The sequence below is a fragment of the Tiliqua scincoides genome, chromosome 7, assembly GCF_035046505.1.
Source record: "Tiliqua scincoides isolate rTilSci1 chromosome 7, rTilSci1.hap2, whole genome shotgun sequence".
Taxonomy (NCBI): domain Eukaryota; kingdom Metazoa; phylum Chordata; class Lepidosauria; order Squamata; family Scincidae; genus Tiliqua; species Tiliqua scincoides.
The window spans coordinates 72,814,296-72,841,306 of record NC_089827.1 but is presented as its reverse complement, the minus strand read 5'-3'; the positions used below and the strand labels follow the sequence as shown (position 1 = coordinate 72,841,306).

Here is a 27,011-nt window from a genome sequence, read left to right as displayed (position 1 = left end):
TAGAAACAAATGAATGATGCATTATTAATCTTAATAGAACAGATACCCAAGGTACACTCAATGAACCAGTTTTATTGTTTTGCCAATAAAGCATCCAACTGTACTGCTACATTCTTTAAATGCCCATTCTACTTCTCGCTCGGATGAATACAGTTATTTATTATATGTCACCTTCTCATCACATTTCAATAAAAACACAGATTAACATACAAAATATAAACTCTAAAATATTAATAAAAACTTATTTCTAAATTACAAATATAGTTTTTAACTTCATTTGTCACAGTCAGAAAATAAGCAAAACCTCCATTATAAGCTCTGTTTTGGCATTCTGTCACTATATGCTGGATACTTTGTTTTTCAACCGCACAATCACAATTTGGAGAAGATATTGTGCCCCACTTATAAAGGGCATCTGCCCATCTGCCATGTCCAGTGCGAGTTCAATTTAATGTTATCCATACTGCATTAGGCTGGTCAAATCCAGGTGGTTTTTTAGAAATACATGGCAGACTTTAACATTGTGGGGGACAGTTTTCTAGCAATGTTGTCACCACATCTTATGAATATTAAAGTCTACAGGTGAATACAGTGAATTACAGTTGTCTAGACCAGCAGTTTCCAACTTTTAGAAGCCTACAGACCACGAAGGCAAGAACTGGAATCATCGTAGACCACATGCAATGCTGGCTGTGGATGGTCCATTCTAAGCACTTGCAGGTGATCCGTGGAGAAGTGCTTGCTCAGCAAGACTCTGGAAGCTATCAAAGACAATCCCACCCCACCCGCAAGACCACTTCTCAGGGTCTCAGACCACAAACATTATTACACCTCAAAGAAAGATTTCCCACTGACCCAGACTGGATTACAGCTTTTCTTCTAACCTTTACTTGGTTTTTGCCAGAAGGCAGGTTATTTTCTGCATACATCAGTTTATTAGTCTTAGGTCTGGTTCACAAAGCATGTGCAACCATGGTTTAATCCTGGTTCCAAACATCCCATAACCTTGGGCAGGCACATTCTTGCCTTCCACATGAAGAAAGAATTTTATTTCTGAAGCTGCCTTGAGTAAGATCCCTTTTTAGAACACTTTTAAACAGAAACTAATAAGCAACGCTCAACTAGAAAGACCAACTTATACTTCAGGCAAAGCAGAATTAGTGATATTTGGAGCAGGTTATGAAATTGTAGAGTTTGGAACATGTTAAGAATCTTGAGGTGCACACTGCTTTCAATTGATGGCCTAAATGAGAGCCCCAACAGACCAACTTCAGGATCCCTCCCTGCTGTCACATGAACTCCATAATTTTCAATGGAAGCATTTCACATATTCAGCTGCAAGTCACCAAGTTTTCAAATAATGAGGTAAAATACTACATACATGTGACAATATGAAGTACTTAGTAAACAAGTCACATGGGCCATATTATTAAATTGATGGTTATTATGAATGCAGAACAGACAACAATTTGAAGGGCCACATTTGTTAATGAAATGGAAAGATATACACAATCCTTCAGTTGTCTCAATGTTGACATAGATTGTTATAAAAAAAACAGAACCTACCATCGGCTGCCCAGCCTCTGAAAACTTCACTTTGATATCTTTCAAGTGTTTCAGAATAGGTTCATCGTGTTCCTTTAAAATAAAATTAGTTTATGTTGGCATGAAAGTATTTTATTTTAATATAGGTGAAAAACAAAAAACAAAGCAAGAAAGAAATATACCAATAATCTGGAGTGAGATTTGGAAATTCAGATTTAGCTCACCAGATGATAGCAACACACATATCTACTGTGCAACTTGAACATCTCTATTATGCAGAAATGAAAAGCAGCTTATATCTAATATCATGCCCATGTACCAGGGCTGCATAATTTCCAAATAAACTGCAAATACAGACTGCAATATTGAGTGTGGAGTTCAACTTCCTAAGACCCCAAGTTTTCATTTTACAGTACGTTTTGTCCTCATTGCTCCAGATGCAGGCTAAAAACATACCAGTGGTTCCCAAAGTGGTTGGTCACAACCCACCAAGCAATAAGAAGTGGGCCATTCCCCCTTAAGGAGAGTGGCCCAGTAATGGGTGTCCCAACAACACCACAACAGTCACAATGCTTTGGGGACTAAGGGGATTTCCCCCTTACCTGGAGTTACACTGACCTTGGGGAGGGTCTGGGAGACCCACAGCCCCATCCACTGGCCTTCCTGATACTTGACATTGCTCGGATCAGTGATCAGAGCACACTTCTGGCTTTCATGCAAAAACTGTGAAAAAGTTCCTGGAAACCAGATATCTGTGTGAAATAGCTCTACAAGAAGTAACTATAGCACTGCTGTAATGCTGGTATGTTCACAGTATTGCCATATACTAGGAGTTCAGTTCCCAGGGCTCCAAGGATAGGCCCTGTTACTTTAAAAAGGGGGGAAGAGTAGAAAGTTATACTAGAAGTTCATCCTATTCAGGAAACGGGTGGGAGTAAAATGAAGGGAAAATGTGCACAATGCAGCCATTCTTCCTCCCCACCCACCAGTACCCATGAAAAGAGCAGAGAGCCATTAGGCCAGCCCTGGTCAAGTCAGTCATATCTATGACATTGAGGGAGAAGTTGGCAAAGGGTACACAATGCCCACCTGCAGCCTCCCCCAGTGTTCTACCTCTGTGGACCAGACTCGATCCATTCTTGTCTCTTAAGAAAGTGGCTAAGAGGGGGATAAGGAGAGGTAATCTCTCCTCCTTAACACCCAGCACTGCTGCCACTGCAACCTCCTTTAAAAGTTGTAGAGGGACTGCTGGGTCTCTATGGCCATTAGAGGCAATGGCAGTGCTGGATCTCAAGGGAGAGAGTTAAAAAGTGGACAGGTGGGCAACTGGAACCCACCAGCGTGTACCCATGAATTGTGAACACCTGGGAGGCTGCGCACACTGGGTGAAACTAGGGTGGGATTCAGGCAACGGTTCAGCCTGGACTAACCATGGATTTAACTGACACCACGGGAGCAGCCACGGAGTGTTCCTGTAGCTAGAATGAGCCTTTATAGGTTTCCCAACAGACTCATAGGCAACATTTTCTGTTTCCTATGCCATTTCAATCCAAGTACTGAGCATTTAAGCAGGAGTAGATGCAGAAGGACCCTATTCATGCATAGGTAGCTACCAACCAAGGGAAGAAATCACAATGATGATGAGGCCAATGATGAAGGCACTCATCCATCTGCTCTCTGGCAACCAGCAGCAAAGAAAGTCTTTAATGCACTCTGGGTTCACATGTCATCTTAAAACCATCCACTAGCCTATGCATGCACTTTCACCCTCTTCCCCCCCACCACAAAAACAAAGAAGAGAGGCAGAGAAAAAATAATCCCTGCTTTAGAAAGAAACTGTTGGGTAATTTCACCCAGGGCAAAGAGTATTATATGGAATAGTATTACAGGAGACATGGCTGCACTTCACAAGATGCACAGTTAACTTATATAATTCATGGCCATGAGATGTGGCAGCAACCACTAACTCAGACTGCTTTAGAAAGGGAACTAGATAAATTCAGGAACAAGAGCAGCTGACAGATCTATTAGCCATGATGTGTTTTTTTTAAAAAAACAAAACCTTTATTAGGCATAAATTAGCCATGATTGTTAACTGGAACTTCTATGATTGGAGGCAGAATACCACTAACTATGAGATGCCAGGTTCATGCCTGCTTGTAAGCTCTCAAAGGAATTAGCCACTGATCTGAGAGGGAAGAAGGCAATCTCATCAAGCCGTGTCTTTTGAAGAATCTAACTGCCATATTGTCAGTTGTCTATGGGAAGAACTGTGTGGCAGGATCAGCCCTGGTCCAGACACATTGGCTGTATGTGAATTGTTCCAAGGAGAGACTGCTTCCATAATTGGAATGTTCTGTGTTACACGGAAGTCCAGGATAGTGGCAAAGTGGAGTATAACATGCCAACAACACACTGAACTACACAGATCCTCAATCTGATCATTTGATCCAGGAAAACTCTCCTGCCCTTATAGTGCAGAAGTCTGCTTTTTAGCACTGAGTACACACTCCTGTTCATAGATAATAGGCAAATCCATTATTTCTAGAAGTATTTCAGAAATCAGATTGACTGGAATTCCACTTTAAAATGTTTCCCCAGAGATCTCAGAGGGTATGAAAAATGCATCTAATAATTCAAGTTTTTTTACCTGAACCATATCACTGAGCAAATCAACATTCTTGAATACAGTCAGCCAAAATTCAGGAATTCCTTTAGGGTCATCTTTTTCTTCATCTTTTTTCTCTTCTTCAAGCTTGGCCTTCTCTTTTATTTCCTCCTTGTTAAAATGAAGAAGTTACTCTAAAATTTGAGCATTGCATACTAATCAAGAATTTTAGTATTACAGAATCCACAAAAAAGACAATTTTAAATTCTATATTTCCAAGTTACTTTACATTCCTACGTTTAGGATGGGCATCTTACTTCTGGAAGCTACTAAAATCCCCTCTACAGGCTCAAAACACACTAAAGTATTTCAACATCTAACTAAACATTTTCTGGCTCTCATAACAGGCCAAAGAGCCATGTTACTCATTTACAAATTTATAAATTGCATGCTTTGTCATTTACTAGAGAAGGTGTCAATCCTTAACTAGGAATAAGTTCCAGTGAACTCAGTGGGGCTGAATTCTGAGTAGATGTACATAAGATTACACAGTAAGCCTATTTCAGACTATTCTAGCACAGCTACACAAGAGTTTTTTGAAACCATGTTTAGGTACTCACTGAAATTTCTTCTTCAACATCAGTTTTCCATTCACATTCTTCTTCAGTAGGTTCATAAATGGCATTGATGATTTCACTCCTCTGGAAGATTAAGTCATTGATCTTTCAGGTTATCATGCCTTTTAAGTCTCACTTGAACGATGCAACACCCATCATAAGACAACAAAACCCAAAGACTGCCAGGTCACATTTTCACAAATGCAAGTTGCAGATGTAATGCTCGAATAGAAATTCCATCTCATCTTCCACTTTTACAACAAACAGTATTTTAAATGAAGCTTTCAAATCTAAGATGTTTAAGTATATCGATTACCTTGTCAAACAAGGGCTGATAAAGAGCTGCATATTTTCTTTCCAGTTCATGAACTTCTTCATAGAACTTTGCTTCTATTTGTGCACATTTAACTTGGAGGTTCTTCAGTGCATTTACACGTCTCTTGACTACTTTAGGCAAGCTGGAAAAAACAAACTGCACTGTTACATCAACAATCATGTAATGTTATTCCATTAGCAAGGTTACTTAAACATAATGAATTGTGTTTTTATTTTTATTTTTTAAAGATAGAGTTTCAATTGTATGGCCACTGGCCGACAAAACACAAGTTAGTCTTAATTAAGAATTCAGAATTCACAGCAAAGTTTTCGAAGCATGCACTAGCATTCAACCCAGGGCCTAAAAATACAATGACATGTTCTTTATGCATGGAGTATATTAAGTGCACTCAATTAAGATCAACAGTTAAAATGAAAGACATGATAGGATCCTAATTTATCTGAAAAGGTGAGTTTAAAGACTGTTCTGCCAAATTCATTCCCTTAAAATTAGCCAATTTTAGGATATTTGGATGATTGGATGATTGTCAGACTGTTACATAGTTTTGCCATTCCTGGTCTTTTAAAATCTTATCACCTTAAAATAAGTCAACACAACCCTAAAGTGAAAGAAATTTCTAGTGAAAACAAACAGAACAAATTCCACTACTGGAAGAGCAGTATGCTCTATTTAGCATAGAGGAGATAAGTTTGGATGTTCAGGACACTCTAACTTATCTCCTCTATGCTAAACAGCCTTACAAAGGGAGATTAAACAAGCTATGAAAGATTGCTGCTATATAGGCTGGCCCCCATATTCACAAATCCAGTATCCACAGATTCAATTATCTGCAGATGTGGATCAGGGTGCCCCCCCCCCCACTTTAACTTTACCATCTATCTAAGCCATTAACTTTACCATCTATTTCTGTAGCTGCGCAGCAAGCACAAGTAAATCTTGCTTTACTTTGTTAAACTGAAGAACAGAGCATGCAGTTAACCAGCCTACACACTAGAGGGAACTAAATGAATATTAAGGCAAGTAAGTTCTCTCTGGGGACTGTGTGGGACGGGACTAGGGTCTGGCACTTTTACCTGATCCTAATCCCGATGCCCAACCTGATCAGCCTTACACAGGTTGCCCAGATTTGCAAGAGTGATTAATTGTACAAATCCAAGTAGCCCTATAGGACTGGCTGGGGCATTACTTGGGACATTACTTGGGGTAAGGAGTGCGCCTGACCAAAGATTAGCTAAACACAAAACTGTAAGCATATTTTGGTAGTATGTATGATGGTATCAAGCAGGCCCTAGGTCCAACACAGAAGAAAATTGCCCCTCTGAAGTCTGCCACAGGCGAGGTCATCCAGGATCGGGCGCAGCAGATGGAACGCTGGGTGCAGCACTACTCTGAGCTATATTCCAAAGAAAATGTAGTCACCGAAGAATCACTGAACAACATTGAGTGCCTGCCTGTGCTGGAAGAGCTTGACAGTGAACCAACCCTAGAAGAACTTCACGTGGCCCTGGACTCCCTTGCCTTTGGCAAGGCACCTGGAAAAGACAGCATCCCTGCTGAAGTCCTAAAATGCTGCAAAGAGATCATCGTCACTGAGCTGCATGAAATCCTCTGTCTCTGCTGGAGAGAAGGTGAAGTACCTCAAGACATGAGGGATGCAAACATCATCACGCTGTACAAGAACAAAGGTGACAGGGGTGACTGCAACAACTACCGCGGCATCTCTCTCCTTAGCGTTGTAGGAAAGCTGTTTGCCCGAGTTGTACTAAAGAGGCTCCAGGTACTTGCAGAGAGCGTCTATCCAGAATCGCAGTGTGGATTCCGAGCCAACAGGTCCACCACTGATATGGTATTCTCCCTTAGACAACTGCAGGAGAAATGCAGGGAACAACGACAGCCACTCTTTATAGCCTTCATAGATCTCACAAAGGCTTTCGACCTGGTCAGCAGAGACGGCCTCTTCAAGATTCTCCCCAAGATTGGATGTCCACCCAGGCTCCTAAGCATCATCAGATCTTTCCACAAGGACATGAAGGGCACTGTTGTCTTTGATGGCTCCACATCAGACCCTTTTGACATCCGAAGCGGAGTGAAGCAGGGCTGTGTTCTTGCACCAACCTTGTTTGGGATTTTCTTCGCTGTCCTGCTGAAGCAGGCCTTTGGAACTGCAACAGAAGGCATCTATCTCCGGACCAGATCAGACGGAAAGCTCTTCAACCTCTCCAGACTGAGAGCAAAATCCAAAGTCCAGCTGAAATGTCTGCGTGACTTCCTCTTTGCCGACGATGCAGCTGTCACTACCCACTCTGCCAAAGATCTCCAGCAGCTCATGGATCGTTTTAGCAAGGCCTGCCAAGATTTTGGACTGACAATCAGCCTGAAGAAAACACAGGTCATGGTTCAGGATGTGGACTCACCTCCCTGCATTACAATCTCTGAGCATGATCTGGAGGTTGTTCATGACTTTGTGTACCTTGGCTCAACGATCTCCGACACTCATTCTCTCGATACCGAGCTAAACAAGCGCATCGGTAAAGCAGCTACCACGTTTTCCAGACTCACAAAGAGAGTCTGGTCCAACAAGAAGCTGACGGAACATACCAAGATCCAGGTCTACAGAGCTTGCGTCCTGAGTACACTTCTGTACTGCAGCGAGTCATGGACTCTTCGCTCACAACAGGAGAGGAAACTGAGCGCTTTCCACATGCGCTGCCTCCGACGCATCCTCGGCATCACCTGGCAGGACAAAGTTCCAAACAACACAGTCCTGGAACGTGCTGGAATCCCTAGCATGTATTCACTGCTGAAACAGAGACGCCTGCGTTGGCTTGGTCATGTCGTGAGAATGGATGATGGCCGGATCCCAAAGGATCTCCTCTATGGAGAACTCGTGCAAGGAAAGCGCCCTACAGGTAGACCACAGCTGCGATACAAGGACATCTGCAAGAGGGATCTGAAGGCCTTAGGGATGGACCTCAACAAGTGGGAAACCCTGGCCTCTGAGCGGCCCGCTTGGAGGCAGGCTGTGCAGCATGGCCTTTCCCAGTTTGAAGAGACACTTTGCCAACAGTCTGAGGCTAAGAGGCAAAGAAGGAAGGCCCATAGCCAGGGAGACAGACCAGGGACAGACTGCACTTGCTCCCGGTGTGGAAGGGATTGTCACTCCCGGATTGGCCTTTTCAGCCACACTAGACGCTGTGCCAGAACCACCTTTCAGAGCGCGATACCATAGTCTTTCGAGACTGAAGGTTGCCAATACAAATACAATTTTGGTAGTAAGAACAAAGTTCACTTTTTTTTACAAAGCTCTTAATGAGAACATTTTACTCATTTGGCATTAATCAATTTCCTTATGTGGAGTTCAAGAACCATGTAGCTGCAGTAGCTCATTACCCACAGATAGTTTATTGTACTGATTTCTTCTTATCACCTCCAACATTAATTACACTTTGTACAAGAAATATGTTAAAAGTTGGTCTCAAAGCTTTCAAAGCTTCAGTTACAAATAGAAGACACTTGTGCCATGTTCTGGGTAATGCAAACACAAAAATTTTCTGATGAAAATAACTCTGAACAGAAACTTTTCCCACCAAGAATTTACAGCAGCTGTGTAAAAGCATGCATCTTATCCCAGCAGAACTGACTTTCAAGAAAGAAAACATGAAAAACAATGGAGCAGTGGTTCCCTGTGTTCTCTAGAGCTACCAGCAGCCTGGTTCCCAATAGGACACTGTTTCCCCAGTTACTGAGGCCAGGCAGAGCTAAGATATTCCGAGTATGAGAGGGAGGGATGTGCTCTGCTTGGCTGCTGGTGACTGGAAAGCAGCCAACATCTGCAATCCCCAGGAACAGCTGCAGCAGAGAATATGCTATGTATTCTAGCAGAAGAAAATTATTCCTTAGTAAATGCTGAAAAATGAAGGTGGACAAATGTAAGAAGAAACACTACTTGGGGGAACTTCACTCTTGGCAAATGGCAGTCATTAGCCATTACAGGAACCATAACAACGACTTAACCATAAGCATTACAATTAAATGGCAGCACTTGTGGAATATGAAATCATTCAGCTAGCATTAAGTAGTAGGTCAGGAAATTTGTCCATTATATTTGCACATTCTGACATGAGTATATCGTAGGTTAGTATTAAGGGGAAAAGTAATACTTAGGAGAATTACTGTGTTCAAGTCGGGGCACTTTTTTGAAAACTTCAGAGGGGACGACAAAAAGGCTGGAAACACTGCTGTACAACATTATACACTACTTAAATGCATATCATCTTTGTTCATGAGCACAGCATAACAATTTTACCAGAATATAATGCACTGAAGATTAGACTAGAAAACAAGACTTTGTTATTGCGAAGTGAAGTGCCAGCAAACTAGCCAAAAATTGTTAGAGTACACTGATTTGCCATGCATGTTTAATATTTTAAGAAGAATTGCATAAAGAGCATAAACAAAATCTGTAGTTCTTAAAGCAGTCAGTCTCATCCATGCCATGTAATCTGAAGACATAAGTCTGACACAAAATCTATACATTCACGTAGAACAACTCAGAATGACCAATGCCAAGAAATTTATTCAAGCAAAATCCACTCCACTCCTTCACCTTCCCAGAATAATAAGGTTGTGTCCTGGTAGAATGTCAGCAGTTCCGTGACAACCCTGCAAATATTTTAAATTGGTTATGTACTTCCTAATGCACATGTCTGAGCTCTCTGCTTCCCCAAACTAGCCCAAAATCCTTCCCAACCATTTAAGTGCCGCTAGCCCCCTGAGGCAAAAATAATAAAATAATCATCTAGCATGGTGCTGGGCTGTATTTCTGCTTTGGCAACTAGGCTTTAAACTGAGGATGGCCCAGTCAGTTCACACCTCCATCTGCTTGCCAAGGGGCAATGACTAGCCACACAGTTGCACAGCTAAGCAAAGTACTAGATTGATCTGATAAACTCAAGCCTCATGACAAAGCATATCAATGTATTTACTCCAGTATTTATGTATTTATGTATTTACACAGCAATTTTCAATTTTCAACTGCTGTGCCATGGAACAGGGGTGTTCAAACTTTTTAACAGGACGACCACATATCTCTGACACTGTGTTGTGGGCTGGTAAAAAAGAATTAACTTACATTTAAAATTTGAATAAGTTTACATAAATGCATATATTGGAGATTAAACATATGAATGAAGGTCTCAGGATAATTGAAGGCCTATAAAAGACCTTATGCAAAGCAAGGTCAGCCTTTCCTTTGTTGCCACTGCTGCTTCACAGACATGAAAGGCAAGCTGTGGCGGGAGCCTTTGTGCAAGAGCAGCTTCTCTCCTGTCACTTGACATACCTTCCTTGCACTGGGTGAGAGATCCATTTGTGTTAATTCTGCTGACTCATGTGCACTTAACTGTTGCAGGAGATGAGGTGACAGAAATGGAGGACTGAAACCGAAGCTCATCAATACTATTAACATTCATTGAACTTTGAACAATTTTAACAAACATTTTTAAATGTTAAAATATATTCCAAAAAAACTAATGGTGAGCCTTGACAATTTTAGCACCTTGTCAGTGAACCATGGGATGAAAAGTTTGAAAATTGCTGCTATAGAGCAAGTTACATTAAAAATTTAACGAAAGGATAAAAATGGTAAAAACAGACATAAGCAGCTGTAAGATACTGCTAGTAGGTATCTAGCTTATTGGGATAACCTGACATATGGGGGGGGCGTGTTGGAAGACATGAAGGTTCTCTCTTGAAACAATGTGGCTAAGACTTTCAGGACATTCTGTGCTTAAATAGTATTGCACCAAAGCTGTTTGTTTGGTTCTTGTTCAGAAGATATAACTCTAGAACAGGGGTGCTCACACTTTTTTGGCTCGAGAGCTACTTTGAAACCCAGCAAGGCCCGGAGATCTACCAGAGTTTTTTTACAATGTTTGCGCCATCATAACATATAACATTTATGTGTACAATGTATGTTGGTGTACCTTGCATAACCGCATGAGCCAATATTGCACAACACAACATAATTAACTATAAACATTTTTTGTAATTACTTAAGTTTACTTTGATGACTTGCACTGAAGTGAATCAGCCAAGGCTGCATAGCCCGGACAGTAGCTGCTGACAGCCAGCTTCAAGCACACTTCCAAATGTTCATCAGTCATGGTGGAATGGTATTTGGACTTAAAGATCTTCATGTAGGAAAAGGCTGACTCACATAAATAAGTGGAGCCCTTCCTGCCTCAGGTGCTCTTATATCCCTGAGGGCCCTATTGCCTTCAAGTAGCTGCAGCTGTGCAGCACACTCTGCTGGATGCCCAGGCCTTACCCTTAAAGAGGCCACTGCTGACACCACAGCCTACCTCCTCACCAGATCTTCCTTGATTCCAATACAAGTGGGGAGGGGGAGCAGATCTCTAGACAGACCAGTGCAAAAACAAGGGAAAGGTGTGGGGGAGGGAATATCTCTATATAGACATCACAGCAAGACCAGTGCAAAACCCCTTGCACACAGAACCAACAGATGGAAGTGGGGGGGGGGGCAGATCTCCATACATACCAGTGCAAAAACAGGGGAAAGGTAAGTCATCCCCAGGAGAGTCAACGGGGCTCACTCCCAGGGATGTGTGGACAGGAGAGAAGCCTGCCAGCGGCTCCTCTCCAGGTCCATGCACGAGTCACCCCAGTAGAGTCAACGGGGCTCACTCCCAGGGATGCGTGGACAGGAGCTCACTCCCAGGGATGCATCACTCCCAGGTAGCGTCACTCCCAGGACGGGGCTCACTCCCAGGGATGCTTCACTCCCAGGGCGGGCCTCACTCCCAGGAATGCGTGGACGGGAGAGAAGCCTGAGATAGACTCATTTTGCCTGGCGATCGACTGGTAGATCGGGATCGACTTATTGAGCACCCCTGCTCTAGAAAATATCAATTGACACACACAAGTCACCTGCATTAAGTTTTTAAAAAAGGCATGCAAACACTAGATCAATTCAAAATTACACCAATTGTGTAGCGATGCTTCAGCTATATAAAACTTTATATACTCCACACTTTATATACTTGCTATATATACTTAAGAGTAAGTTACTGTACTTGAACCAGTGAAGAACTGGCTTTATTAGTAACAAAACACATCAATTGAGACAGCATAATGAAAGGCAAGGAAGACTTGCTGATTTTGAAAAGAGGACCTTGGTGATTAGTAGAGGTTTACTTACTTTACTAGTGAGAAAAAAGAAAGTCCACAGATCAGAAATCAACTGTGGCCAGCAACTGGAAGGTATGGGGCAAGCTATATGTTATACGCCATGCACGCAACAAGGCCTTGAACCTTCCCCAATTAAAATTCCTCTCAAAATTGCTTTGTTGAACGAAAAGTGCCTATCATAGTATCAACACATCTCTGTCTCTACGAGTACTGTCAATAGCCATATTATAAAACAAGTTCCCGTTGAAATGACAGAATGGATAATTATGCATACTTTCATGTAACATGTGGTTTGTCCCTAAGCAGGTGCATCACTGGGACATAAGACTTCCAGTCCATAGAGATTTAACATTTGAGGCATAAGCCTCTCCCCCTGCAAATGAGAACTTGCTCTGCAACAGCATTGTAGGACTGTAGCTCTGTACAGTAGGGCATGGTTTTCCACTTTAATAGTTCTCCCAATTGTGGTATTTGTCTGAAGGATATGGTATATGAAGACACCATTTATCTGCCACTTAAAAAGGAGTACACTCTAGCCAACATCAATTTTAAACAGCTAAGAACATAAGAACAGACCCACTGGATCAGGCCATAGGCCCATCTAGTCCAGCTTCCTGTACCCCCCAGCAGCCCACCAAATGCCCCAGGGAGCACACCAGATAACAAGAGACCTGCATCCTGGTGCCCTCCCTTGCATCTGGCATTCTGACATAGCCCATTTCTAAAATCAGGAGGTTGCACATACACATCATGGCTTGTAACCCGCAATGGATTTTTCCTCCAGAAACTTGTCCAATCCCCTTTTAAAGGCATCCAGGCCAGATGCCATCACCACACCCTGCGGCAAGGAGTTCCACAGACTAACCACACGCTGAGTAAAGAAATATTTTCTTGTGTCTGTCCTAACCCTCCCAACACTCAATTTTAGTGGATGTCCCCTGGTTCTGGTGTTATGTGAGAGTGTAAAGAGCATCTCTCTATCCACTTTATCCTTCCCCTGCATAATTTTGTATATCTCAATCATGCCCCTCTCAGGCGTCTCTTTTCTAGGCTGAAGAGGCCCAAACGCCGTAGCCTTTCCTCATAAGGAAGGTGCCCCAGCCCAGTAATCATCTTAGTCACTCTCTTTTGCACCTTTTCCATTTCCACTATGTCCTTTTTGAGATGTGGCGACCAGAACTGGACGCAATACTCCAGGTGTGGCCTTACCATCAATTTATACAACAGTTATTGTAACAGTTACAAATATTAGCAGTTTTGTTCTCAATATCTTTTCTAATGATCCCAAGCATAGAATTGGCCTTCTTCACTGCTGCCGCACATTGGGTCAACACTTTCATCGACCTGTCCACCACCACCCCAAGATCTCTCTCCTGATCTGTCACAGACAGCTCAGAACCCATTAGCCTATATGTGAAGTTTTGATTTTTTGCCCCAGTGTGCATGACTTTACACTTGCTGACATTGAAATGCATCTGCCATCTTGCTGCCCATTCTGCCAGTCTGGAGAGATCCTTCTGGAGCTCCTCACAATCACTTCTGGTCTTCACCACTCAGAAAAGTTTGGTGTCGTCTGCAAACTTTGCCACCTCACTGCTCAACCCTGTCTCCAGATCATTTATGAAGAGGTTGAAAAACACCAGTCCCAGGACAGATCCTTGGGGCACACCGCTTTTCACTTTTCTCCATTGTGAAAATTGCCCATTGATACCCACTCTCTGCTTCCTGGTCTTCAACCAGTTCTCAATCCATGAGAGGACCTGTCCTCTAATTCCCTGACTGTGGAGTCTTTTCAGTAGCCTTTGGTGAGGGACCGTGTTGAACACCTTCTGAAAGTCCAGATATATAATGTCCACGGGTTCTCCCGCATCCACATGCCTGTTGACCTTTTCAAAGAATTCTAAAAGGTTCGTGAGGCAACACTTACCCTTACAGAAGCCATGCTGATTCTCCCTCAGCAAGGCCTGTTTGTCTATGTGTTTTGAGATTCTATCTTTGATGAGGCATTCTACCATCTTACCCGGTATAAATGTTAGGCTGACCGGCCTATAGTTTCCTGGGTCCCCCCTAATCCCTTTTTAAAAATCGGTGTGACATTTGCTATCCTCCAATCTTCTGGCACTGTGGCCGTTTTGAGGGACAAGTTGCATATTTTAGTCAAGAGATCAGCAACTTCAATCTTCAATTCCTTAATAACTCTTGGGTGGATGCCATCAGGGCCCGGTGACTTATTGATCTTTAGCTACATTGAACAGCTAACTAGCTCAATTTTATGGAGCAACATAAAGTGCATCCCAACTGTCAAGGCTACTTAATTCTCCAACTACTTATTTACAATTGAAGCTAGAGTTATGGAAATGCTCCTTTGAAAGACCCATGTCATAATGATGGAGGCCCGTTAGCACAGCCATGAAAATGGTTACTATAGTGCCTGAACTCAAGCCATGATCTATATCTTGTACTTTCACAACAACTGAACTTGCACCTCTGCTCAGGCTGGGATCAGCCTAACATGCACCTGGGCACGACTGCACGGGCATAGTATCTAATACATCTCAAAAGTAAAATACAGTGCACCCTCATTATTTGCAAGGGTTTGGTGTCAGAATCCCCCTTGGGTGAAAATTCTGCACATCCTCAAGTTCCTTACCAAAAAACAGGAAAAGTTGCAGGGCGGCCTAACCAGCCACTGTTCAAAAACTTTTTTTAAAAATTTCCCTACAATTTACCAGTGAGGCGCCATTGTCTCTCTATGCCAGGGATGTCAAACATAAGACCCAGGGGACAGTGGCCCACAGAAGCTCCAACTCACAGGCTCTCAGCTGCTGAGAAGTGCTGAGGTGTTACTGCTGAAAGGGCCCACATGAAAACTGGGCTCTCCCATCTCTTGAAATATGATAAAGATTTGCATATTTTATCTTCTGTCATTTGCAGCAAATGAGTTCCCAAGTGAGAAAAAGGGCTTAGTTTTGGTTATGACCAGTTTAATGACATCACTTCCTGCCTAATGATATCACTTTTGGCCCTCACCAGGCATCATGAAAGCTTCGACCCTCTGTATAAAACGAATTTGACACCCCTGCTCTATGCAGCAGCACTTGGGTGCTAGCAGGAGAAAGCTTTCCTCAAACTGAAAGTTTGAGTGTTTCTCAAACTGTGGGTAGGGACCCAACAGGTGGGTCACGAGCCAATTTCATTTGGGTTCCCATTCATTTCAATATTTTATTTTTAATATATCAGTCTTGATGCTACCATGGGATATGACTGCATTCAAGAAATGTTACACATCTGTACTTTTAACAGGCTACTATGTATATGCTTTTAACAATGATAGTAAATAAGACTTACTCCTGGGTAGGATTGCAGCTCAGGATTGTCAAAAATTTTCCTGCTTGATGATGTCACGTCCAGTCATTACATCATCACTTCTGGTGGGTCCTGACAGATTCTCATTCTAAGAAGTGGTTCCAGTGCTAAAAGTTTGAGGGGAGACAGTTTCCCCCACAAAGTGGGGAAACCTAACTTGGTTTTTCAACCTAACACGGACAGGGAAAAGTTGCCCAAGTTAGGTTGAACTTCTGCAGCAGAAAAAGACTCTGTGCAGCTCTGTGGTAAATCAAGAGATAAAAGAGGAGCAGCAAGGCAGAATGAGCACACACACGTTCAGAAAGTTCAAAGGGTATGCCTCAAACACAAAACCCTTGTTTACATTCTGAAACATGCAATACACTCATCCTCAAGCACCAGGGACTGAGATCCATCACTAGGCATCCACGTTGTAATTTTGTGGTCTACTCCTTTTTAACATTGAACATTCCAATTTTCTCAGCACTGCGATCCACCCATCCTCCACAGTGGGTTGTGACATGGGAATGACTTACCAGGTGGGTGGGGAGGCTCTTCTGAGTCACACTGTACTGGCCTCTGTGGGCCAAAGAAGATCCACGGAAGCCTTGGAAAGACACATCTGCTTTTCGGAAGTAAACTGGAATTGGCTTTCCAAGACTTTGGCAGGCCATTCAGAGGCCAACAGAGTGGGGATGCCGGCCCAGCGCAACAACAACAAAGCCTCTCCATTCTCCCAGTAATTCAGCTTCCAGAGTGGCTCCAATCTGAAGCCAAACCAGAGTAAGGGCAGGTGGGAGGTTGTGACTCACTGCATGTGGGCTTACGACCCACTGTTTGAGAAACCCTGACAATATTCTGGAGCATTATTTACCTTGCTGAAGCAGATCGCTTTGCTGTGATTTAATCTCCCAAAACTCCTCCATTTTTATCCTAAGAAACATGCCTCCCAATGTAGCATTGCAAAAATGAATACTACTTGGTACATTGCAGGCAAGAAGCAAACAGTAAAAAAAGAGATGGGCAGCTAAGGGAAAGCACATTGTACCTTTCTATATATCCTGTAGGTGTTCCAACCAAACCATCAAGCCTTTCCTGAAGGGCTGCAAGGATTTGCGGATTCTGCATCATCTGTACAGTCAGCTGTCGTGCTAAATAAAGCAGAGAAGAGTTAACACATTATACAACCTGTTATGAAACTTTCAACCTCAATATTGAACATCTTAATTTTGTCACAAAAAGATATGGAAAAAGCATTACCATGCATTATTTGCCTAGAAATAAAGTACCAAAAGCAAGCTGCCTGAACAAATCTAATGTCAGTTCTATAAAATAGCATGCTAAAAGGCTAGTCAATAGAAGTTGCAAGTCACTCAAAAAGACTACTCCATATGAAGGTTATGCAAACTAGAACAGCCAAACATAAAAGGTTAAATATAAAATTCTAATTATTTTAACATTTCAGGTTAGTTTCTTTTGGGAAAAGGCAGTTACACAATTTTTTAATTTAAGCAAATTTACTGAAATATTGGTTGGCAAGATTACACTGATTCTCAAGTGGACAACTTTACCTAAAGGTTTAAGTCAAATATTGTGTAGAAGATAATTTATTATTTTCCCTTTGAACGACACCTAGTGAAGGTGAATGTTACACTAGCAGGTTTTAGATTAAGCTGAGAAAAGTGCTTTTCACATTTACCTACACAGAACACAGCTTAATGGTTTCAGCCTTATCTCATTTTGCAGTTACCTTTGCTGTTTGCATCTTCTCCAGTTTCTTCTTCTTCTACTTCTTCAATATCTTCCATGTCTTGCTGGTCAAGTTCAGCCTGTTCTTTGCTATTAAAATCCAAGTAGAATGAGAAATTTAAGTATGCAAGTCTTCAGATATAATTTGGCGCCACTAGTTAAGAAAATGTTCAGAAACTAGTTTCAGAGGGGTCTTTCCCTGTTGCAGTGGTACTGCTGTAAACTTTTGTTTAGGATCTCATAACACAACCACATGTACCTGCAAACAATCAGTACAACCAGGAACAAATACGAGTACTTTTTTACTGCCTCTGCCATTATGGTACAGATTCAAAATGCACAAGGAGTTTTGGCATGGTAAGTATAATTTACTGGTTTCCCTTCTTTCCCTGTAGCCCTTTCCTTCATGATTCTGTTAACCACAAAATATCACAATTTTAGGTGGATTGGGTGAACACCTGTGCTAATGCAATACACAAAAAACAAGGACAGTTTTGCAGTTACATGTGTAAGTGAAAGGCATTTGGGAATAGCACACAGGGAGTAGTACATGTGAACATGAAGTAAATATGGCTTCCTCAAAAGCCAGCAGCCACCAGAACAATTAGGCTGGGGTGAGGACTGTTGCCATCTCAATACTTCAGCAAATGCTGCTGTGAGAAGATGAGGTAGCAGCCAGGAGCCACTCTCTCATCTGCAGCCAATAGAAGGGGAAAACTTGGATTATTTTCTTGTTGGTTTCCATTGAATGCAAACCACTTGGCAGTCTCAGTTGGAAAGAAAGCATAATTAATTAATTATGCTTTAATTAATTAATTAACTAACAGTATTTATATACCGCTTTTCAACTGAACGTTCACAAAGCGGTTTACAGAGAAAAATCAAATAACTAAATGGCTCCCTGTATACAGCTACAGTCAGCTCTCATTGTCCTCTAGGGCAGGGGTCTACAAATTTCAACCCGGGGATCAGATGCGGCCCGCGACAAGCCTCTACCTGGCCTGCAGCAAGCCTCTGGTTCCCTGAAAGCCTCTGGCCCACTCAACTAAATGTTACCAGAACTGTGCTCCAGTTGTGTCTGGAAGGTGTTCTGAGGGCCAGGGAGGCCATTCACATCCTCTCAGAATGCCTTCTAAAGGTCTAAACATCACTTCCTGGTTTTCCTGAAAAACCAGAAGTGATGTTTTTTGGCCTTCTGAAGGCCATAGGCTTTCTAGGTCTAATGTATTTATTAGAATTTTATATTGAAAATTTAGCTATTTTTTCTAGCCCTCAACACCATGCCAGATATTTGATGTGGCTCTCTGGCCTAAAAGTTTAGAGACCCCCTGCTCTACTAGGTTTCCTGGAAAACCTAGTGGATACTGAATTAGTGAATACTGAATCATTGAGCCTACAAGGAAAATGGAATTTGGTTCCAGGGGATCTTTTTTACCATACACTCTATGAATCTTAATCTTAACTTTAAGATTAAAGTTGCGTGACAGAGGGCTCATCAACATTTCCAACATTTAATGCTTCCTACTCCATGCTGGCTATCCCTCAACTTGTAGAAGTTGGTTGGCCTTACAATGAGGCCTCAAGAGTTCAGCAGTAAAGAGAGGGTTGCTTCACTCATCCTCCTCTTTTTTGGCACCTTCCCTGGTGGCAAACCTGCCTCCTGCAGATAGCAAATTCACATATAAAGAGAACTGATTGTATATCAGCTATTTTCATTAGAAGATACAGCTTATCTGCACTAAATCAGGGTCACATAATGTAAATTTGTATCATATCACTTGTATCTCTGGTCTTGGGGCCACAATGTTGCTCAACTAGTTGACAAGAGAGCAACATAAGGATTCTCAGGACACTCTGAGAATGATAAAAGATATTAGAACTTTAAAGTTTGAATTTTACACTCTTGAACATACAACTTTGCCATCTAAGTTAGGCTAATCTACATTAGTATTTGTTACGCTGACTGGAAGTGGTTCTCCAAAATTTCTGATAGTGGGTTCCCTCTCCCACCCCAAGCTACCTACAAATGCCAAAAACTAACCCTGCAACTTTCCGAAAGCTAAGCATATATTCTAGTACTGAGCTATGGTCTGTCTAATCAGTAGAGGTGGAGAGAACCGTTTTTTCCACGAATTTTAGTGTTCTCCAAAGTTAGAAGCGCAGAGAGTAGTGTTTTTATTCAAAATGTACATTATAATTACAATTACTTTAAAAGTGTACTAGGTTGGTGACCAGTAGTATAGTGTCAGCAGATGCAGCCACAGTCGTTACTCATGTACCCCCCCCCCCATTAAATAAATAAAACAGGGGTTTTTGGGAGTGGGTCTTTTTTTACAATAAATTTTAGAAAGCAGTGTTGTGTTTTTATTTCGTTATTGTTTTCTCCCACCTCTACTAATGAGTTGGGAAGAATTTGTATACAGAACTTGCAATTCACATTCTACCTGGACAGTTGCACTGAAAGCTGACTGATGCACAGGTCTTTAAATACATTTTTCCACTTACATTTTTTCAAGTGTGTACTACCTTGCCTTCAACACCAAAAGCAATTGTAACTGACGTTTTTAGGAAGAGGTAAGACAACCCTGTCTTTCCTACTTAGCATTATTGACCAAAACACTAAAAGAAGAGACAGATTCACACACAACTCTACTGACTTTAGACATGTTAAAAAATTTCAAGTCTGCACTAGAACCAACATCTGACTGATGCCCTGTTCTCACAGTGAGGACAAAATTCTGTGGTTTGCACTTTTTATGCATGTCAATGAGATAAACATATATGAAGTTGTTTTGATTTAAAATATCTTCAGAAAGACAATTTGCACACTACAAATACTGTTCCATGTCCTGATGTCAAAGTAGACCTTTAAGGCAAGTCTTTGTCTTAGTTCAGGTACTTACTGGACCAGCACTTCAACCTATATTGTGGAACAGCATACAACCTGCGCCTCCACAAGGTGAAATACAACATATGATGCTGGTGCTCCAACGAGGTCTTGCCATCCATAGGGCTTCTTCACACTGTGGGGAATGTCCATGGAATGGGGCTTCTACCCTGTTAGCCCAGCCACGACGCATCCACCAGGTGATGGAGCTTCACAAGACCCAGTTGGCAGCAGCCATGGTTTCATTGACTGGGAGAACAGCAGGGAGTGGGCAGGGGGGCTTTAAATACTGAAAAGTTGAGCAATGGCAGGGGGACAGGAGATGTGAGACGAGAACACCAAGTGCAGAAAGCGACAGGGAAGCCAGAGGAGAGAGATGCAGAAACTGGGACAAAAGGAAGTACAGAAGGGAGGAAAGGAACTTTGTGAAAGAGGGAGAAGTCGTGGAATAGGAGAGGCAGGAATAGGTGGAGGTCAGAGAAAGAGAAGAAAGTAGGGAAGGGAAGACCACCAGCAATCACAGAATCTTACCCTGAGGGCCCTGTAGAATTATTCCCTCAACCCAGGAATCAGTTCCAACCTGGGCTTTCACACTACTGTGACATTAATTGTGTAGGTTAAGGTTATCACAAGGAGTCAAGCAGGGCTTTTAAAGAGCCTCCATTTAAACCCCAAGGGACAATCTCTGACCCACTGCATGAAGCAAAAGGCAATGAGGTAAGATTATACCCTGAAGATAAATTATCAAACTCCTCCTTCCTTCACCTTGAACATACATACTGCCTTTCAATAAACCCCAAGCATCCATTTTATGCCTCTTTATCTTCTTTCTGCTTCAGTAAGCTATTCCCCAATCCTTATGTGGGACCTTATATATATGGTTACCAAATGAAAGACCCATGTCTCATATGTATCTGTTCCTTATCACATGAAGAATGTGACTTCCTGGGTCAGAGTCTGAACCAGATCTCAGATGCACCAAATATTATCCACAAACATAACTAGAATGTTGCTTTCCTTCACCCCTTTCATTAATGCAAGCCAAGATTCTAGGGATACTAATTTTGCAACCGGATAGAATACACAAAAGCCTAGTTGGAATGGAGGATGTATGGTTATGGGCAACTTCTGCCTATGGCTCTTCCTTACAAAGATTCCAGCAGCACCAGATTTCATAGCACAGTTCTTCTGAAAGGCATAGTCTTACTTCAAACAAATGTTAAAGAACATGCTTACTTGTCAATGTCTGCCATTTTTCCAGACCTCAGAAAACCTTTGGGGGAAAAAGAGAAATTATTATTTTACATTTTACATATTACATTTTACATATTTTACATTTAATTGAAGATTAAGCAATAATTATACCAAAGCTGTACCCCTTTGTAATCAAAGACAGATATGCTTTTGCTACAGGAGCAATTTTTAAACTTTATGAGATTGCCAACTTCTTCATTGTATTGCATTACAACCAATATACTGTAAAGGTTACTTAAAAAGGCTAGCAATTAAAACCATTAGTACTCCACAAACTATGTACCCCAACCAAAAGAATGGACACATAAGGTGAAGCATTGTTAACGTGCAAATTCTTCATTACAAATAATTGCCAATCAATACAATGTTCTAAGATCAATTTTTCCACTGTAGCAGTCACGCTGCAGATTGCTTGAAAGGCTTCTGCTCCACAGTGGGCACAATATAGCTGACCTCTCATGTGGATCACTCAAATCATCCTAAGAGTCTTCAACCTCCAGTTGTTTCACCAAAATCTCATATGCTTCATTTCAAAACCTCCTGTTGCACACAAGACTGTTTAGTTTAGCCCTCTGATTCAAAGTTAACATCCTATCACCACCTTTTGCAGATGCCAGGCCTGAGCTGCAGAGGGTCTCAAAAGACCTCCAGACAGAACCAGAACCCACTTCTCATTCTGAGAAACCTCCCTGACCTAAGAACACCTTCTGGATGCAACCGGAAGTTACCTGCACAAACTGGAAGAGGCATCTGGTCGTGTCCAGGAGGCCTTCTAAAGAGGCTGGGAGGTGGGCATAACTCCCAGAGGGCCAGGAATGGCCTCCAGGTGAGCAATTGTTGCACCACACCAGGATCCCCCTGTGGCTTCCTGTATTCATTGGGGGGGGGTCCTAAAAACAAATTCACCATGAATACTGATGGCCCACTATACTGCTGTAATCACAGAAGTCGCTGCTTATAATTTCCATGTACTACCAACTGCATACTATATATTCCAGTGTTCTCATTTCTAATCTCCAAAATTATCATAGCAAAGGTAATGAAGAGTCCCCCAGCTTGGTCAGAGATTGTCACGCTGAGCTTCAAAGAGCACCAATCAGCTACAAGAGAGGGTTTCCTGCTCCTCTTCCTCCCCAAGCTGTAAAATGACTGGGGCTTTCCCTTTTGGCACTGGACGTTCATATTTAGTCATATTCTTCTCTATTACATACCTGCCTCAAAACCGTGGAGAAGTTGCAGCACAGTAAACTAGATCACAAACTGTATGTTAAATGAGAGGTAACAAAGTACTTCAGCTGAGTTTGGGGAGGAAGGAAAGCAACTTCTTAAAATCAAAGCTGTATACAGTTGGCTCTTGTTATCCATTCCCAGACCCTCTATAGAAAACAAAATCTGCGATAATTGAATCTGCAGGCGGTGGCCATCAGAGGTCCTCTGGATGTGACCACAAGTGCCTTCTGGTCATGCCCAAGAGATGTTCCGAGGTCTCAAAAAGGCACTTTCAACTGACAGATGTAGAGCACAAAAAGATGGCACCTCAAGGATTGGCTGCAATACTAACACCACAAAAGATATAGGGAAAGAAAGCAAAGAGTGAATAGGAAGAATGGTTGTGGGAAAGGGAAAAGGAAGACAGCTATATATACTGTAAATTACAGTAGATCTTCCAGAACTACCGTTTCTTCGTCATATCCATGCTGACTTTCGGCAAAGCAGAACAAGCCACTGAATCTCTCATTGGGATTCTCTATTAGAATTCTCTATCAAGTATTTTCATCCCAGCATCAGGACAGCAACAACAGTGACATTCAAAAGACCTTCATCTGAGATTCTAAAACAGTTCTCTCTCCCTTGCCAGAATTGTTGGCACAAAGTAACAAGACATACTGACAATGCCAGGGCTTACTTTGAAGTACCAATCAGTGCCATCAGACTTCACCAAGACTGCTACCGTCATCCACAAATAAAGGCTAAACAAGATACTAAATGGGGAGAACATGGAGAAGCACTGCTATAAAAATGAGAATACAGGAGAAAACAGATGGAATACAATAAAAGCTCACAGCTGGTCCCTCAGTCACACTCTGGCTTATTCCTGGTTTCTCAGATGACATGAGAGATACGCACCAGTTAACTGAATGCTAGCATAGATGTTAGTCTTGACTCTCTAAGGTTGGCACTCTGTTTTTAAAAACACTGACATATACACCTTTATCATCTTCATGAAAAGCATTAGCACACGCAAAACTATTGTCTGGTAAGGGAAAGAAAGAGCAAGATGGTGGTTGCTTTGCAACATTACTGGCACAAGAAAGAAAAGAAAAAGTATCAACAAAGCAAGGCACCTGTGTATGTGCGAGCACATGGGTGTTTACAGAATAAGGCAAGAGAAAGAACATTTGACATCCAGCTGCATTTTTTTCCACCAAAAAAATCACAATGTATGGAAAGGAAATGTGTCTTTCACTCTTAACAAAAGGAGAAAAGAAATACCAATATAAAATATAACATTTTCATTACATAATAACAGTATATATGCCCAGAAGTAGCTTCACAGATAGGTTGAAGATAAACATACAGTCTTTTAAATTAAGTATCTGCACATCTCACTCAGTAAAAAAACTATTGCAGAAATGGCCTTTTAAATTGAACTCTCACCTGGATCATTCTGTAGACATTGTAGTCTCCAAAGCTGACCTCTTCCAAGCAAAAGTCAAACAACATGATCAGAGACTGCTATCATAACTTCAGCTCTGAACAAATGAATGGGTAATTCACATAAACATTATTAAAAACTGCCTGTTAACTCTCTAGTATCCTGGCTGGTTCCTGAAGTTGAAGTGAGATATTTTCCAACAAAGGATACCATCCCAAGCTTGACACAGCCATGCCTCTAACTGAAGCAATCAACTTCTAAAAATACCGAAACCACAGGGAAGTGTCCACTGTGAACACAATTGAAATTTTAAATACTCCCCAAACAAATTTCTCTTTACTATTTTAAGAATCAAGTATACTGTGTGCTATTTACATAACATTATAATACTCTTATTTATGAAAAAATGTTATTCACATTATGACACAGAACTGCAAACTTCTGTATCCCAAGATATACAAGACTATTTCTACAAGTTAAGACTTCTTTTAAAATTTACTTAGGTCTACTTACTTCTTAGGTCATCGGGGGGGGGGGCCCTGTTGGCCATCAAGAGTGGTTAGGGGGATGGCAGCCAGAAACAGGGGCTTCTTGGTGGTGGCACCTGTCTTATGGAACTCCCTCTCCTTTAAGCTGAGGACAGCATCCTCTTTGTTAACCTTCCAGTGAGGCCTGAAGACATTTTTATTTCGGAAAGCTTTTGAGGTCCTATGATGCTTTTATGAATCTATTTTATTGTTTGTTATTGGCATTTTTATTGCTGGCTGCTTTGTTTTATACTGTTTTTATTATTTGTTTTTTATTGTTTATACTGTTTTTATTATCTTTTATAGTTTTAACTGTATTTTAGTGTTTTTGTATTTTTATTGATTATTAGCCACCTTGGGTGCCCTTCAGTGAGAAAGCAAAGTATGTATGTATGAATGAATAAAATTAGAAGTATCCCCACCCCCGTTAGTATTATAGTCAACTAAAATGAGTATTGAAGCAAAGTCATCTACACACCTCAACAATGTCATTTGAAAATATGCATCAACCTATAACACAGTCTGTAGATCTTATCTGAAAAATCAATAGTCAATTTAAATATTGACAAACTTTATAACCATCAAGTTTGTTTTTTTAAGATTGGTGGTATATCACACAAATTGGACTTGTACGTAAAATGGAATACACTATCCAGGTTGGCCTGAGCAGTTGATGCAAGGAAGCAACAGGTGGGGGTCTCTCTCAATATTGAGAGAGAGAAGAAATACTGTGCACAACAGCCTGGGTAGTGTATTCCATTTTGCATACAAGTCCAATTTGTGCGATATACCTCCATTCTAAAAAAACTTGATGGTTGTAAAGTTTGTCAAACATTTATTCTGATCTGAAGTAGAACCATGAAAATAAGCCAAGTGTCAAGATTCTCCTTTTCCCACTTCATTGGTGGGATGGATAGAACTGTTAAACCCATGTTCTATTCTGCAGTTCCAATATTGAATCTGGCTTCCATGCAAAAACCCTGATCTGCAATATTCATTAGGAGCCATTCTACATTCACTGTAGACACAGGCTCTTTTAATCAAGAAATGAGACCTGTGCAAAAATATTAAGCAGAGGCCAAGATGAGCATACTCAAAGCAGCCCAACGGAGACCTTCATACCACCTAGTGTGCAAGAAGTCTGATTTCCTTGCACTCCACCCACAGCATATGTGCATGGAATCACACAAGCAACACACAGCCACTTTGGGAAATGGGAAGACCGTGCACACTTACCATATGTCTGTTCAGGAGCACTCTGTATTGCATCATCTACAGCTTTTGGGGGGAGGGGGAGCCTGGGGAAAGCCTTAGACCTCCCCAATGATGGGCTTTCTCCATATTTTATAGGGCACATTGTCAAGCCCCAAATTTACCAGAAACCAACTCCTGCAGCAAATTGACTGGCTGCATTCCATCACTCTTAGGAGTGACAACAAGCCTCCTGAGTACAGGCAAGGAGGTTAGGGTACACGCATAGCAAGGACAGCACAGGATGGGAAGGGTCCTTGCTCTTGGAGGTGGTGAGGCAGGCGGGGCCGTTTATGGGGCCAGATGGGGCTGCCTAGGCAGTTAAAACTCCAGCCCTGGGAGCCGAGGAGGATTACCTGGCCTGAAGCCAAGGCACAGGACCCTTCAGGGATGCAACTCAGCCAGCCTAGCTAGAGGAAGACCAGGTTAGAGGAAACCCCCCCCCTGTCATTACTCAGATTCTGTGTCAACACTTGCCTGATCTGGTCCCAAGAGATTGCCCCCAGCCATACCTGCCCTAAGGATTGCATGGGGGAGGGGCAAGACACTCAACTCTCTGCCCCACCATCCTTCATATGTGTGCGCAAGCTGCTACCCCCCTCCCCTCTAGGGCCCAGAAACCAGGCAGTGAACGGGTAACAGTTCACCTTCACAGTCACCAATATAGTTATAATTGATGGCATAAATGAGGATTTGTGCTAATGTGGCAACCTGTTCCCCACTGCTTCCTGGTAAGTTTTCCCCATTGGGTCCCAGTCCCTGGCTGCCTTACTAGGCAATAGCTAGGAGCACCTCAGGATGTGGCTGGTTGTGTGCATGGGCTCCTGGAACATTTTGTAGTAGGTCCATCTATGGAATACCTTGTTCCCTGCACTTTTAAGGAATGCCAACAGAAGAGAAAAGCTGAACATGGAAACGACCACGGCTAAACAAGACACAAAGGGGCCTGTGTAAGCCAGGCACATTGAAAGCCATGAACACATGCCACAGAGTGGTGGTGGTGGTCTCTTCCCCCCTACCCTTACA

The 27,011-nt window shown here is 42.0% G+C and overlaps 1 protein-coding gene across 2 annotated transcripts in view; it reads right to left on the bottom strand.

Annotated features, from left to right (window-relative positions):
- The window catches only part of LOC136656811 (nucleosome assembly protein 1-like 1), a 36,308-nt gene that overhangs the window by 4,686 nt on the left and 4,611 nt on the right, over positions 1 to 27,011 (bottom strand). Inside the window, exons 3-9 of one of the 2 annotated variants that reach the window (XM_066633134.1) lie at positions 21,534 to 21,570; positions 17,412 to 17,500; positions 16,710 to 16,812; positions 5,087 to 5,228; positions 4,774 to 4,854; positions 4,196 to 4,324; positions 1,567 to 1,638 (exon numbers count right to left, since the gene is read on the bottom strand). In XM_066633134.1, the coding sequence (XP_066489231.1) occupies positions 1,567 to 1,638; positions 4,196 to 4,324; positions 4,774 to 4,854; positions 5,087 to 5,228; positions 16,710 to 16,812; positions 17,412 to 17,500; positions 21,534 to 21,550 (633 nt within the window). In that variant the 5' untranslated portion in view covers positions 21,551 to 21,570. The remainder of the gene's footprint in view (positions 1 to 1,566; positions 1,639 to 4,195; positions 4,325 to 4,773; positions 4,855 to 5,086; positions 5,229 to 16,709; positions 16,813 to 17,411; positions 17,501 to 21,533; positions 21,571 to 27,011) is intronic. The other variant, XM_066633135.1, reaches the window with a different exon arrangement.